Raw genomic sequence first — 15,430 nt, 5'->3', positions numbered from 1 at the left:
TTCCTCCGTTTTCCTGCTGTAAGGATAGTGCACTTGTGTATACTTTATTTGCTTTTCTTCTTGCAAGTTCATGCTGCCAAACATCTATGGATGCTCCCATGCCTTCCCTGTATGTCCTGACCTAGTGTAAACAAAAGAACCATGTCTCTGTTCTGTCAGTTCAGAGATCTCTTTCTACAAGGATCTATTTACATGTGGCCACCATTTTGCAAATACTTCAGTTTGGCATTATAGCACTATTTGATTCAGGGAAACTATATTGTGTTGTTTGAGGGTAACTTCAGACAGAATAGAGCACAAATATTTTTACTCTGCCATTTTAAATCCTAAGTTTTGGTGTGGAGCTTTAAAATAATCTAAATGAACTGATAAAGCTGAAGCCACATAAAACAAGCACTGTAAGAAATCAAATAAGATCAACTACTCAAGAGAAGGACAACAAAGATGAGAATTATCTACCCTATCTGTACATAATGTATCAAGGTGATGGGATAAATCATGATTTTCTCTACTCAACTGTGAAAATTCGCAGCATCCATCAACACTGAGGGTGGTCCTAGTGTCTGCTGTCAGCTAAAACCTGTTACAACGGTTTCATCATAGGAGGTCATGGATAACAAGATTATTTCTGACTCTCCAGATTTAGGTATTCCTCATACATGTATTAAATAGCACACCAGTGTAATGCATGCTGCTTCCTGGTGAAATTTAAGCAGGCATTCAGACTACCATTGTTAAGCCTCTCTAAGCTCAATTATTTTAAAGTCCAACTTAATATAGTGTTGTTTTGGAGGATCTATTGCTATTTTACAACTAATACAACATTAATTCATTAATAACATAGAAACCACTTAAAGAAATCAATGGCACAGTTTTAAAAAGGGGTATCTCAGACAACATCATTAAGCCCTGGCTTCTTCAATGGCACAGGTCCCAATCAAGATAATATTAGTGTACCGTGTTCATAGTTGTGTCATTTTAGCCACCATTGTAAAAGCAGTTAAAAAGGATAATACATTTCTTACTTTACACATGTGTAAAGAAGATATCGCATCATGTGTAATGGAAAATATTACAAAGCTAATAGAATAAGCAGAAAAAAAGGGAAAACAGATGGCAAATATCTACAGAAAAAATGAAATGGAGACACTCACAGAAGAGATTTAAGCAGACCATGTACCCTGAAATTCTAATGTAAAGAGGCTGCTTTAACTATGATATATTACAGTGTAAAATTATTTTTTTCTGATTCATTAAAATTTTTATTTTGAATAGCTTCAATCAAAAAGATTTCATAAGGTTATTTACAATGGTCAATGTACAATTATGAATATCTACCTTTTTGACAACAGGTAGCAATACAATTTTAAAAATATAAAGATGTGGTATAAATTCTGATATATAAAGTTACTTTAAAAATCCGCAGTCTTAGGGAATTCACAAATCATAACAGGAAGTAACTTTTATTAATTTCATGTGCACATAATTACCAAATTGTAATACATTAAAAATACATGTAAATACCCAGACTGTACAAAAGTTAATCCCTTATCTTGTAAACAAAAGTTCCCAGTGACCTCCCACCATAAGTATACAAAACCCTTTTCTTCGACACATCAAAACTGCATGCATGAAATGAGATGTCCTCTAAAGCCTGAAGTTGCCCCTCATTGCATATGAGCTTCTGCTACTTCTGGAACAGGTTTTAAATGTGTGTATTACGTATGGTGTGGGTGTGTGTGTGTGTGTGTGTGTGTGTGTGTGTGTGTGTGTGTGTGCACACAAATATGACAGATCATTCATCATGCCTTTGAAACTGTGCAGTACTTTCATCAACATGGGAAACAAAATAAAGTGTAAAAACAGTAAGGGGTTTACTTAAATGCAGGTGCAATCTGGAAGGCTTTCAAATGTCAGCCTTCTAAACTTATAAACTATCGGTTTGTGATTGGTTTCGTCGCTCTCACCTAAGCACTATTTGCAGCATTGCTTTAGAAGACAGAAAACAGTTACCACTACTTATTTGTATTTGAGGGAGGAAAATGACTTTAAACAAACCTGAGGGAGACGTCTTTCTGTGTGTTTAAATTCATGGCATTATACAGCATCATACAGTACTTCAGTGTTACTCTCCTGTAAAATTATTTTTTTCATTTGCAAACATGACTGTTCAATTTGTCCTGTTTTTCTCTATGCTTCAATGAAAATATTTACAATGTGAAAAGAAGACCATATTTCAGTGGTGTAACCTTTAAACTGATCTTATTTTGGAATGAGTAAGATGACTCAGTGGGAAATGTCTGGTTTGCAAGGGTAGTAACCTTATCTTGATCACCATATGAATATGAAACAAAACAGACCCATAAAAATTGTCTGTCTCAACATATCTATCACGGCCTAAAAACCCCAAAGCATATTGCACACACACTCTAAAAATTAAAAAAATAAATTTCATTGCCATTATATTATCTGGCATCTCTGGATAATTCCCTTAGAAAGCAGTACTTCAAGATGAAGGGCCAAATGAATAACTGATGGGGACAAGATGATGCAGTGAACTTCAAACAATACATACATATCTACAGCATATCAAGTTGTATTGTGAAATATACAGTTGAGTGCTGATAGTTTTACCTCATTACATCTCTTCCAGAGAGATGAAAGTGCTGCTTTGGATATACACATGAGATATGTAATGTTTCTTATACTCTTCCCTGTTTAGCATTTTAACATTCCATTTTTAAAACATGTTGACAAAACAGCAAGCCTTGGGGATACATCATCTACCCTTGGACTTCTACTCAGGAGACTGACACATGAGGATCATGAGTTCAATGTATTCCAGACTAATTAATGACATCTAAACTAGGCTGGGTAATAACATCTTAACAGAATTTGTGAAAATATGAAAAAGGAAACCAACAACAATCCACCACCCTTTCACAGATACCCTTACCTGAAAAGTATGATCACCATTGCCTGATGTTTAAATAACAATAAGCTACTTAGAGGATAGGCATTCGATTCTATGCACTGCAGCAGAAAAATATCTATCTCGAAGTAAAAGCACAACCAAAGATGAACAATGGCCACAGAGGAATATAAGAACCACAAATTGAATATGACTAGTTTTTCCACACATATAGCACACTTTAATATCTACCTCAAATATTGCAAAATAAAAACCACAAAGCACTGATCTCCACCATCAACCTTTAGTGAAACTTTATATAATTTTCTTCCTTCAAGGCTATGATGAAAAAAAGATCAAATAAATCATTTTTTCTTGAACCTGAAGACAACTAGAATGAGTAAATTCTTCACAACATCATTTACATGAATAGAGATTCCTCTTATATGAGTTCTTCCCTATTTCTTGATATCAAAGATGATATTAAAAGATTTTAAAATACTCAAGGGGTTAGAAACATGGCTGAGCAATTAAGACAAATTCATTCCCAGGATCAAAGTCAGGTTTTTTATAACTTCCCATTAATTCATTCTACAAGACGCTCCAAGGATCTAACCTTCTTGGAAACCAGAATGTGTATGTACATAATCACAAAGACACATGTCACATAGTTAAAATCTTTGAACAATCAAACTTTCCTTCATGAATGCTTTTCTCTTGTAAACATTCATTCTTGTACTCTTGAGACATTTAAAGGCTTACAGAGATTTTCTTCATTGTGAAATGGTTCATGTAACAGGAAGCTAGCATGTAAGCTTGAAGTCAGAGAAATCAATCCTTCTCAGCTGGTAGTTTCATTTCAGAAGATTTACAAAATGCTGCCATGCTTATGAAATATATCACAAGGGGTGGGCCTGAGAGTTTTCATCCACACACCATTTCCAGTTCCTACTCTCTGCTTCATGGTGCAGGTTGAGGATGTATGTTCTTAGCTTCTTGCTTTAGCTGTCATGTCTGACAATTGTTGCCATGCCACTTTCATTGTGATCTGTATCTCTCAGGAACCAAGGGCCAAATTAAATTCTTTCATAAGTTGACTTAGGCACTGCATTTTACTACAGCAACAGAAAATGCACTAATACATATCCATAAAGGTTTACTCATGGATTTCTTCTTTCCTGTGATTGAAGAGAGGTAAGAAACCTAAAACTTACTTTCTAATTTAAATTAATAGGCCTATTGTCTATGTGAGTTTGCATGTACAAACAAAATAAAGAGATATCATAATGACTGAACAGATTGTTGACACTTGTCAGATTTTTTTCTCCAGAACAAATAATGTTGTGTAACTGAATGTACATATGTTAGTAATGATCTTACCAAATACTTTATAATCAGATTTCCTTTGGTATCCATTTTTTTCAGATCAGCAAAGATTAATGTGATGTGCAAATGCTTTAACAACCCAATTACACACTAAAAGTTTTACTCTTGTATAAGGACTACCATGAATTGCAAAATGTAGCCACACTGACTACATGTATTGAGACTCTTCAATATAATTTATTCTTATGATTTTGGAGATTACTGATATGTGCTAAGGCTTTACCACATTAATTAAATTCATATGGTTTTTCTCCAGTATGTCTTCTTTTACGTATTTGGAGATTATTTTGATATGCAAAGGCTTTACCACATTAATTAAATTCATAAGGATGCTTTCCAGTATGTGTTCTTTTATGTTTTTGTAGACTACTGTATTTTGAAAAGGCTTTATCACATTGATTACATTTGTATGGTTTCTCTCCAGTATGTGTTCTTTTATGCTCTTGGAGACTACTGTTATGTGCAAAGGCTTTACCACATTGATTACATTCATAAGGTTTCTCTCCAGTATGAGTTCTTTTATGTGTTCGGAGACTTTTTTGACATACAAATACTTTACCACACTGATTACATTCATAAGGTTTCTCTCCAGTATGTGTCCTTTTATGTAACTGGAGACTCTCTTGATATGCAAAGGCTTTACCACACTGACTACATTCATAAGGTTTCTCTCCAGTATGTCTTCTTTCATGAGTTCGAAGATGATCATGTTTAGAAAAGGCTCTACCACACTGATTACATTTGTAGGGTTTTTCTCCAGTATGTGTTCATTTATGTGTTTGGAGATTACTGTATTGTGGAAAGGCTTTTTCACATTGATTACATTTGTATGGTTTCTCTCCAGTATGTATTCTTTTATGTATTTGGAGACTACTGTGATATGTAAAGGCTTTACCACACTGATTACATTCATAAGGTTTCTCTCCAGTATGAGTTCTTTTATGTCTTTGGAGACTCTTTTGACATACAAAGGCTTTACCACACTCATTACATTCATAGGGTTTCTCTCCAGAATGTATGCTTTTATGTAACTGGAGACTCTTTGGACATACAAAGGATTTCGCACACAGACTACATTCATAGGGTTTCTCTCCAGTATGTGTTTTTTTATGCATTTGAAGTTTACTGTGGCGGGAAAAGGCTTTATGACATAAATCACATATGTAAGGTTTCTCTCCAGTATGTATTCTTTCATGTCTTTGGAGATGACAGTAATATGCAAAGGCTTTATCACACTGATTACATTCATATGGTTTCTCTCCGGTATGTCTTCTTTTATGTATTTGGAGATTACTGTATTGTGAAAAGGCTTTATCACATTGATTACATTTGTACGGTTTCTCTCCAGTATGTGTTCTTTTATGTCTTTGGAGACTACTATGATGTGCAAAGGATTTACCACATTGATTACATTTGTATGGTTTGTCTCCAGTATGTGTTCTTGTATGTCTTTGGAGACTACTGTTATGTGCAAAGGCTTTACCACACTGATTACATTCATAAGGTTTCTCTTGAGTATGTCTTCTTTTATGTATTTGAAGATGATTGTGATATGCAAAGGTTTTAGAACAGTGAGTATTTTCAGAGAGTTTCTCTCCAGTATGATTTCTTTCATTCCTGCCATGTGTTCTAGAACTTTCACAATTTTGTTGAGTATTAAGATCTTTCCAACTGTAGCCTATAGCAGAGAGGTTCCTGTAGGTCTCCAGCATCACATCTTTGTATAGATTCTTCTGGGAAGAATCCAGCAAAGCCCACTCTTCCACACTAAAGTCCACATGCACATCGTCATAGGTCACTGCACTCATCTTATGGTCTCAAAAGGCAATCCCATCTTCTTCATCACAGCTTTATGCAATGAAATGTCACAATCTCCTCACTGGGGCTCTGACTCATTTTGTGGTCTCAAAACGCAATCCAGGCTTCATCCTCACAGCTTCATGCAATGAGCTCTCAGGATATCCTCAGTGGAGCTCTAACTCATTTTCTGGCTTCCCAGCTCACCCATGCTCTCCCCTCTGCTCCCTGCAGCAGTACTTGCACAGCACACAAACCCAATGGCACCCGATCCTCTTCAATGCCAAGCCTGAAACCGGAAAATTATTCTTAAATGGCATGGGAAAAGGACAAAACTAGTACATGAACTGAGATCTAGCAATGGAGAAGAAGAAAATGGCTAAGTAGTTCTGGGCATCATAGCTATCATTCTTCCTGTCTCTGGCCTTAGACTGTCATCTTAGGTAACAGAATGTACATTCTTTTAGCTTTCATTTAATCTTTTATTACCAATTTTACTACACATCACTACATGAAGAAGGTTGAAAAAATGTGGTCACAAGAACCAAACACACTTGTGATGGAAACATGTACAAAATAAGGTCAAAACTGTTTTCACATTCTTTCTGTAGCCAAGAGCACTATAGTCTTTGAGTGTCACAGCTGACATTCAAATATGCCCTGAACTGCAAAAGAAATAGGAAGTCAAACTACAGAGCAAAGAATAGTGGAGTTCAGTATGTGTATGGTTAGGGGCCTAGGTATGAATGAGAGGCATGAAAAGAAAATGAAATCAAAGAGGCACTCAGAAGCTCATGCTCAATGAGAACCTTCACTCCAGATGACTAGAGTTCATAGTGCTGGAAGGTTTGACACAAACTACTGGAGAAGAAAAGTAATCATCAATCTCATTTACTGTGAACCCTGTGAGCTATGATAGCAACCTGTCTGCATGATATATCCACAGACTGCAATAGTTGCACAAATGTTACATGAGCAAACCACCTTTTACATCTACAAGATGGAAACTATACCTGCCAGAATAATGAGGCCAAAATCTGAGACTAGATAGGTCATAGGCACTAAGGAAAACTCTACAACTATTCTGCCAAATGAACAAAGATATAAAATGACTCCTACTTCATATTCTTTTACACATAATGTATCACATTGCTAATTACTCATCAGAAAGGAGATAACTTGCAGTAGATAATAATACAGACACTCACAAACACAGCTAATGCTCATTTGAACTCACAGAGACTGTGACGGCATGTACAACATCTGTACTAGTTCAAGTCAAACAAAAATCCCAGCACAGAGAAGGGGAATGTCTACCTCTCACCAAGAAGGTATGTGCAACCATTAACTTCTGGGAGGGAGAAAACCAGTTTTCTTCAATGGAGTGACAGAGTATATTAAACATGCCCCAGGACAATACACATGCTCATGAATAGTTAGTTGGTCAACACAAAATGGACTGCACGTAATTTTTGGTTTTGATTTTTATGAGAACAAATCTGAAGTTGAGTGGTTATCTGGAAGGAGTTGGGTGAGGAGATACTATGACTAAAATATATTGTATGATTTTTTTTAATAACAAAAAAAGGAAGTCTAATGGAACCTTTTGGCATAGGCCAGTACTACCAGCTACTCTGGAGGCTAGGCAGGATGATGGTTGAGTTCAAGTGCTGCCTGTGCAACAGACTTCCTAGGCAGACTAGGAAATTTAGTGAGACTATCTCACAATAAAACCTGAAAAAAAGAGCTGGGAATGTAGCGCAGCAGTAGCATGCTTGCATATACAAGGACTATATTCCATCCTAGGACCGAAAATAATAATAATAGTAATAATAATAATGATCAAAATGAATGTATTTACTATCCAATCACTTATTAATACTTTGCAAAATAACCTCTATCTACTTAAAAGGTGAAAGATAAAATAAGGCAGTCTTTCCATGTGATTATCAAAAAAAACCATAAACACACATTGATTCCTCTCTGAATATGCTATAAGGAAAGTTATGAAAGAGTGATGGAAATAAAAGATCTAGGTAACAGAGGTTGTATTAAAACGTAAGATAGGTAATGTCTGACAGACTATACCAGCTCTGTGGACCAAGAGGTAAGTGACTCTTCTTCCACCTGGAGAGACATGCCACTAAGACCTGGGCCTGGAGGCACAATCTGTGCTCCCCACCTCCACCCATCGCTGCCCTAGTTGCAGACAAGCAGGAAAGGCTCCTGCAGGCATGCCTCCCCACCAACACTACCCATCGAACCCTGCAATCCACAAGGCACACTCCCTATGCCAAACCCACCCATCCCCATGTGACCTCAGCAGCTCGATGAAAGACACATTCTGCTAGCTCTGACTAAACCAGCTCCCTGAGAAACAGAATCTGCCAGCTCTTATTGGACCAAGAGTGGTCCCCTGAGACATAGACACTGGAAGCAGCGATTGGACCAAGAGCAGCTCTCTCAGACATAGGAACCTCTTGCACCCATTGGAGGAAGAGATGAGTAGACACCAGTGCAAAAATACAAACAACAACATAAAGAGCAATATGGCAGCACCAAAACATAGTGGTTCTACAACAGCATGACCTGATCATCACAGTGTAGAAGCAGCAGAAGAAAGCAACCTTAAAATTAATGGAAATAGAAATAGGAGCAATGAGGAAGTCACAATATGAAGGAATACTGAAAATAGAAAATCTGAGTAAAGAACAGATATGGTGATATTTTATTTGTGCTGATTTTATTTGTATTTTAATAAAGTTGTCTGGAGAACAAAGGTCATAGCCATTAAGCAGAAGTTTGGCAGTGGTAGTATATGCCCTAAATTTGATCACATGGCAGGCAGAGTCTCTGTATGGTCAAAAACAGCCAAGAAAGGTGACCTGAACTTTTAATCCCAGTAGCAACCATAGAGACCTGGAGGTCTGTATAGACAGGCAGTGATGAGGAAGTCATGTGGTTGGATTCAAAGCCAATGAGAAGGCAGAACAGAAAGGCAATAAAAAGACAGGTCACACAGGAGAAGGTCTCTCTTTCAGGGGAAGCAACGACAGCGAGGGGTAAGCGAAAGGAAGGGGTGGCTCTTACTCTGATCTCTTAGGCTTTAACTCTGTATTTGGCTCTGTGTTTCTTAGATACTAAGACAGTTTAGAATTTCATCTACAAATGGAAAATACAGACGCAACAGAATGCAAGAGATAGAAAAGATAATCTCTGGTATACAGGATATAATAGAGAAAATAGATTTGTCATTGAAAGAAAACACTAAAACCAAAAGTCATAACATAAAATGTCCAGCATATCTGGGACACCATGAAAAGGCCAAACCTAAGAATAACAGGGATAGAAAAAGAAGAATACCAACTCAAGGGCACAGAAAATATATATTCAACAAACTCATAGAAGAAAACTTTCCCAACTTAAAGAAGAAAATACCTGTGAAGAAACAAGAAGCTTATAAAACACCAAATAGACTAGAACCCCCCCAAAAAATGTTCCCTTGCCACAACATAATAATGAAACTGCTAAACATAAAGAATAAAGAAAGAATATTAAGAGCAGTAAAGGAAAAAAGGCCAAGTGATTTATAAAGGCAGACCCATCAGAATAACACCTGACTTCTCAATGAAGAATTTGAAAGCCAGAGGGTCCTGGACAGATGTAATGCAGACACTATGAGACCACAGGTGCCAGCCTAGACTGCTATACCCAGAAAAGCTTTCAATCACCATAGATGGAGTACACAAGATATTTTAAGAGAAAACCAGATTTAAACAATACCTACCCACAAATCTAGCCCTACAGAAAGCACAAGAAGAAAAATCCAACCCAAGGAAGTTAGATGCACCCAAAAAACACAGGCAATAGATAACCCCACAGCAGCAAATCCTAAAGAAGGGAAATACATACATACTACCGCTAAAAGATGACAGGAATTAACAATCACTGGTCATTAATATCCCTTAATATCAATGGACTCAATTTGCCTATGAAAAGACACAGGCTAACAGAATACATACGGAAACAGGAACCATCCTTCTGCTGCATACAAGAAACACGCCTCCATCTTCAAAGACAGACACAATCTCAGAGTAAAAGTCTAGGAAAAGACTTTCCAAACAAATGGACTTAAGAAGCAAGCTGGTGTAGCTATCCTAATAGCTAACAAAGTAGACTTCAAACTAAAATCAACCAAAAGATATCGGGAAGGACATTACACATTCATCACAGGAAAAATGCACCAAGATGAAGTCTCAATTCTCAATATATATGCCCCAAATACAAGGGCACACACACATGAAAGAGAAACAGTACTAAAGCTTAAATTGCACATCAATCTCCACACACTAATAGTGGGAGACTTCAACACCCCACTCTCACCAATGCACAGGTATGCTAGACAGGAACTTAATAGAGAAATAAAGGATCTAAGAGATGTTATGACTCAAATAGACTTAATAGATATCTACAGAACATTCCACCCTATCAACAAAATAGACAAACCCCTACACAAACTAACCAAAAGGCAGAGAGAGATAACATCCAAATTAACAAATAATAAATGAAAAGGGAGACATAACAACAGACAATGAGGAAACCCAGAAAATCATCAGGTCATACTTCAAAAACCTATACTTCACAAAATTAGAAAATCTAAAAGAAATGGACAATTTTCTGGATAGGTACCACATACAAAATTTACATCAAAACCAAACAAACAACTTAAATAGACTTTTCACCCCTAAGGAAATAGAAACAGAGACTAAAGTCTCCTAACCAAAAAAATAATTTAAAAAAAAAAAAAAAAAAGCCCAGGACCATAAGTTCAGTGCAGAATTTCAAGAAGAGCTAAAACCAATACTCTTCAAATTGTTCCAAACAATAGAAACAGAAGGAACATTGCCAAACTCTTTCTATGAGGCTATAGTAACTCTAATACATAAACTACATGAAGATGAACAAAGAAAGAGATTTTCAGACCAATCTTACTCATGAACATTAATGCAAAAATACTCAATAAATTACCAGCAAATTGAATCCAAAAACACATCAAAAAACTTATCCACTGTGTTGGGGATTTAGCTCAGTGGTAGAGCGCTTGCCTAGCAAGCACAAGGAAGTCCCTGGGTTTGATCCTCAGCTCAAAAAAAAAAAAATTCATTAAAAAAAAAAAACTAAAAATTTATCCACCATAATCAAGTAGGCTTCATCCCAGAGATACAAGGATGGTTCAACTTACAAAAATCGGTCAGTATACTATACCACATTAAAAAAAAAAAAAAAAACATGATCATCTCATTAAATGCCGAAAAAACCTTTGACAAAATCTAACACCCCTTCATGATAAAGGTCTTGGAGAGATCAGGAATACAAGGAACATACCTAGACATAATAAGGACTATTAATAACAAGCCAACAGTCAACATCAAAGTAAATGGAGAGAAACTCAAAACAATTCCATTAAAATCAGGCACAAGACAAGACTGTCCACTCTCCCCATATCTATTTAATATAGTACTCAAAGTACTAGCTAGAGCAATAAGACAACAAAAGGAAATCAAGGAGATACAAATTGGAATGGAAGAAGTCCATTGCTATTTGTAGACAATATGACAGTATATTTAAGTGACCCCAAAAATTCTACCCGGGAACTCCTACAGCTGACAAACACCTTCAGTAACGAGGCAGGATACAAGATTAACTTAAAAAAAAAAAAAAAAAAAGTAGTTCTCCCATATGCAAATAATAAATACACCAAGAAAGAAATCAGAGAAACATCACCCTTTACAATAGCCACAAATAATATAAAATATCTTAGGGTAACTAACTAAGCAAGTGAAAGACTTGTATGACAAGAACTTTATGTCCCTGAAGAAAGAAATTGAAGAATATATCAGAAAGTGGAAAGATCTCCCATGCTCATGGATAGGTAGGATTAACACAGTAAAAATGGCAATCTTACCAAAAGCAATCTACAGATTCAATGCAATCCCCATCAAAATCCCAACACAATTCTTCACAGACTTGGAAAGAAAAATATTCAACTTCAAATGGAAAAACAAAAAACCCAAGATAGCTATAAGAATTCTGTACAATAAAGCCATCTCTGGAGGCATCACTATCCCTGACCTCAAGCTCTACTACAGAGCTAGAGTAATAAAAACAAGTTTGGTATTGGCACAAAAACTGACATGTGGACCAATGGAATCAAACTGAAGACACTGGCACTAATCCTAACACCTACAAACACTGATTTTTGACAAAGAAGCTGAAACTGCACAATGGAAAAAAGAAAGCATCTTCAACAAATGGTGCTGGTATAACTGGATGTCAACATGTAGAAGACTGCATACAGATCCATATCTATCACCATGCATAAAACTCAAGTCCAAGTGGATAAAAGACCTCAACATAAATCCTGTTACACTAAACCTGATAGAAGAGAAAGTAGGAAGTAGCCTTGAACACATTGGCATAACACTACTTCCTAAATATAATACCATTAGCTCAGACACTGAATAAATTGGACCTCCTGAAACAGAGAGGCTGCAGTAAGGCAAAAGACACAGTAAACAGTCCAAAAATGACAGACTACAGAATGGGAAAAGATCTTCACCAACCTCACATCTGACAGAGGGCTGATCTCCAAAATATACAAAGAACTAAAAAAACTAGACAGCAAAATACCAAACATTTCAATTAAAAAATAGGCTACAATCCCAGGAGGATCTGTCCAACTTGGCCTCAGTTTCTGGCCAATCAGCGGTGGGCCATGTGGGAAGGCTCCCCTTTTCCAAGACCCTTCAGTCTCCACACCCTGCCCCCACACCCATTTGCCCGAGACCGCAGCCACTTCCTGAGACTCAGAGACCAGCCCCCAGTTTCCATCCTGCCCTGGAACTCCCACCTGGAACAGAGGTGAATGCCTGGGGTAACACCCAGAGAGGCCCGCATCTGGGTCCCAGCCACTCTGGGGAAGACCTGCCCAACTGGGCCCCAGGTTCTGGCCATAGGGCAGGACCCCCCCATCCCCACCAGGAAGGCTCCCCCTCTCCAAGTCCCTCTGGTGAACCCTACAACCCCCACGCCCTGCCCCAACACCCATCTGCCCGAGACCCCAGAGACTTAGAACGCAGTCCCCAGCTTCCATCCTGCCCTGGAACTCCCAACCAGAGCCACTTCCTGAGACTCAGAGACCAGCCCCCAGCTCCCATCAGCCCCGGAACTCCTATCTGGACCAGAGAGACCCTCTGGTGGACACTACAACCTCAACTCCTTGCCCCCACACACATCTGCCTGAGACCCCGGCCACTTCCGGAGACTTAGAGAACAGCGTCCAGCATTCCATCCTGCCCCGGAACTTCCCATCTGCACAAGAGGAGCTCCCATCTGGACAAGATAAGGAGATCCCAGGGACTTCCTGAGACTCAGAATCCAGCCCCCAGGTCCTATCCGGCCAGCACTCTCATCTGGACCAGAGCTCCCATCCGGCCCAGAGCTTCCATCTGGACCAGAGAGAGGCTCCCTTAATCTGTCAGCTCTATCTAGACCAAGTACACTGATAAAACCAAGAACGAATCCTTTAGGAGATGGGCAGACATCATGGCAGAAGTACATATAACAAAATAAAGAGCAATACAGCATCACCAGAACCTAGCCCTTCTCCAACAGCTAGACCTGAACATCACAGAATGGAAGAAGCAGAAGAAAACAACCTTATAAGTAACATCATGAATAGGCTAGAGCCTTATATAGAAGAAATCAAAAATAAAGTGGAGGAACAGACAAACAAAAAATGGGAAGAACACTATAAAAAACTAGAGGAAAGGACAATTAAAGCAGAAGAAAACAATAAGTCCCTGAAAAAAAATCATGAAAAACCAACAAAACAGACGAGGGAAACAGTCCAAGACCTGAAGAGGGAAATAGAAAAAATGAAGAAGACACTAGCAGAAGGAATGCTGGAAATAGAAAATCCGAGTAAATGAACAAGAACTTCAGATGCAAGTATAACCAACAGAATGCAAGAGATGGAAGAGAGGATCTCTGGTGTTGAAGATACGGAAGAAGAAATAGATCCATCAGTCAAAGAAAACACTAAAACCAACAAAGTCATGAACCAAAATGTCCAAGAAGTTTGGGACACCATGAAAACACCAAACCTACGAATAATAGGGATAGAGGAAGGAGAAGAATACCAACTCAAAGGCACAGAAAATATATTTAACAAGATCATAGAAGAAAACTTTCCCAAATTAAAGAAGGAAATGCCTATGAAGATATAAGAAGCCTATAGAACACCAAACAGACTAGACCCCCCAAAAAAGTCCCCTCGCCACATAATAATTAAACAACTAAACGTACAGAATAAAGAAAGAATATTAAGGGCAGCAAAGGAAAAAGGCCAAGTTACTTATAAAGGAAACCCATCAGAATAACATCCGATTTTTCAATGGAGACTTTGAAAGCCAGATGGACCTGGACAGATATAATGCAGACACTAAGAGACCACACATGCCAGCCTAGACTAATATACCCAGCAAAACTTTCAGTCATCATAGATGGAGAGAACAAGACCTTCCAAGACAAAACCAGATTTAAACAATACTTATCCACAAACCCAGCCCTACAGAAAGCACTAGAAGGAAAATCCAACCTAAGGAAATCAGATACACCCATGAAAACACAGGCAATAGATAACACCACAGCAGTAAACACCAAAGAAGAGAAGTACACACACACTACTACCAAAAAATAAAAATAATAACAGGAATGATCACTGGTCATTAATATCCCATAATATCAATGGACTTAATTCACCTATAAAGAGACACAGACTAAAAGAATGGATACGAAAACAGGACCCATCTTTCTGCTGCATACAACACACCTCAAATTCAAAGATAGACACCTCCTAAGTATAAGAGGCTCAGAAAAGACTTTCCAATCAAATGGTCTTAAGAAGCAAGCTGGTGTAGCCATCCTAATATGCGGCAAAATAGACTTCAAACGAAAATCAATCAAAAGAGATGATGAAGGACATTACATTCTCATCGCAGGAAAGATCCACCAAGATGAAGTCTCAATTCTGAACATTTATGCCCAAAAAACAAGGGCACCCACATATGTAAAAGAAACATTACTAAAGCTTAAATCACATATAAAACCCCACACGTTAATAGTGGGAGAATTCAACACCCAACTTTCACCTCTGAACAGATCGGCCAAATTGAAACTTAACAGAGAAATAATGGACTTAACTGATGTTATGACTCAAATGGACTTAATCGATATCTACAGAACATTCCACCCGAACAAAAAGAATATTACCTT

The 15,430-nt window shown here is 37.7% G+C and overlaps 1 protein-coding gene across 1 annotated transcript; it reads right to left on the bottom strand.

Moving 5' to 3' along the window:
* Window positions 1-4,147: 4,147 nt before the first annotated feature.
* Window positions 4,148-6,126, bottom strand: LOC118578237 (zinc finger protein 431-like). The gene is made up of 2 exons (XM_036178988.1): window positions 5,145-6,126; window positions 4,148-5,060 (listed from the first exon to the last, which is right to left on the bottom strand). The coding sequence occupies exons 1-2, from the start codon at window positions 6,103-6,105 to the stop codon at window positions 4,609-4,611; spliced, it is 1,413 nt and encodes a 470-aa protein (XP_036034881.1). The 5' UTR covers window positions 6,106-6,126; the 3' UTR covers window positions 4,148-4,608.
* Window positions 6,127-15,430: the final 9,304 nt, after the last annotated feature.

The sequence above is a fragment of the Onychomys torridus genome, chromosome 2 (assembly GCF_903995425.1).
Source record: "Onychomys torridus chromosome 2, mOncTor1.1, whole genome shotgun sequence".
NCBI lineage: Eukaryota > Metazoa > Chordata > Mammalia > Rodentia > Cricetidae > Onychomys > Onychomys torridus.
The sequence above is the reverse complement of the archived record's forward strand: the minus strand, read 5'-3'. Positions and strand labels throughout refer to the sequence as shown.

Coding starts and splice junctions, on each gene's coding strand:
- LOC118578237 (XM_036178988.1), bottom strand. CDS start 6,105: ATGAGTGCAGTGACCTATGACGATGTGCATGTGGACTTTAGTGTGGAA. Junction 5,061..5,144: donor CCAAATACATAAAAGAATAC/ATACTGGAGAGA, acceptor ATAAATGAACAC/ATACTGGAGAAAAACCCTAC.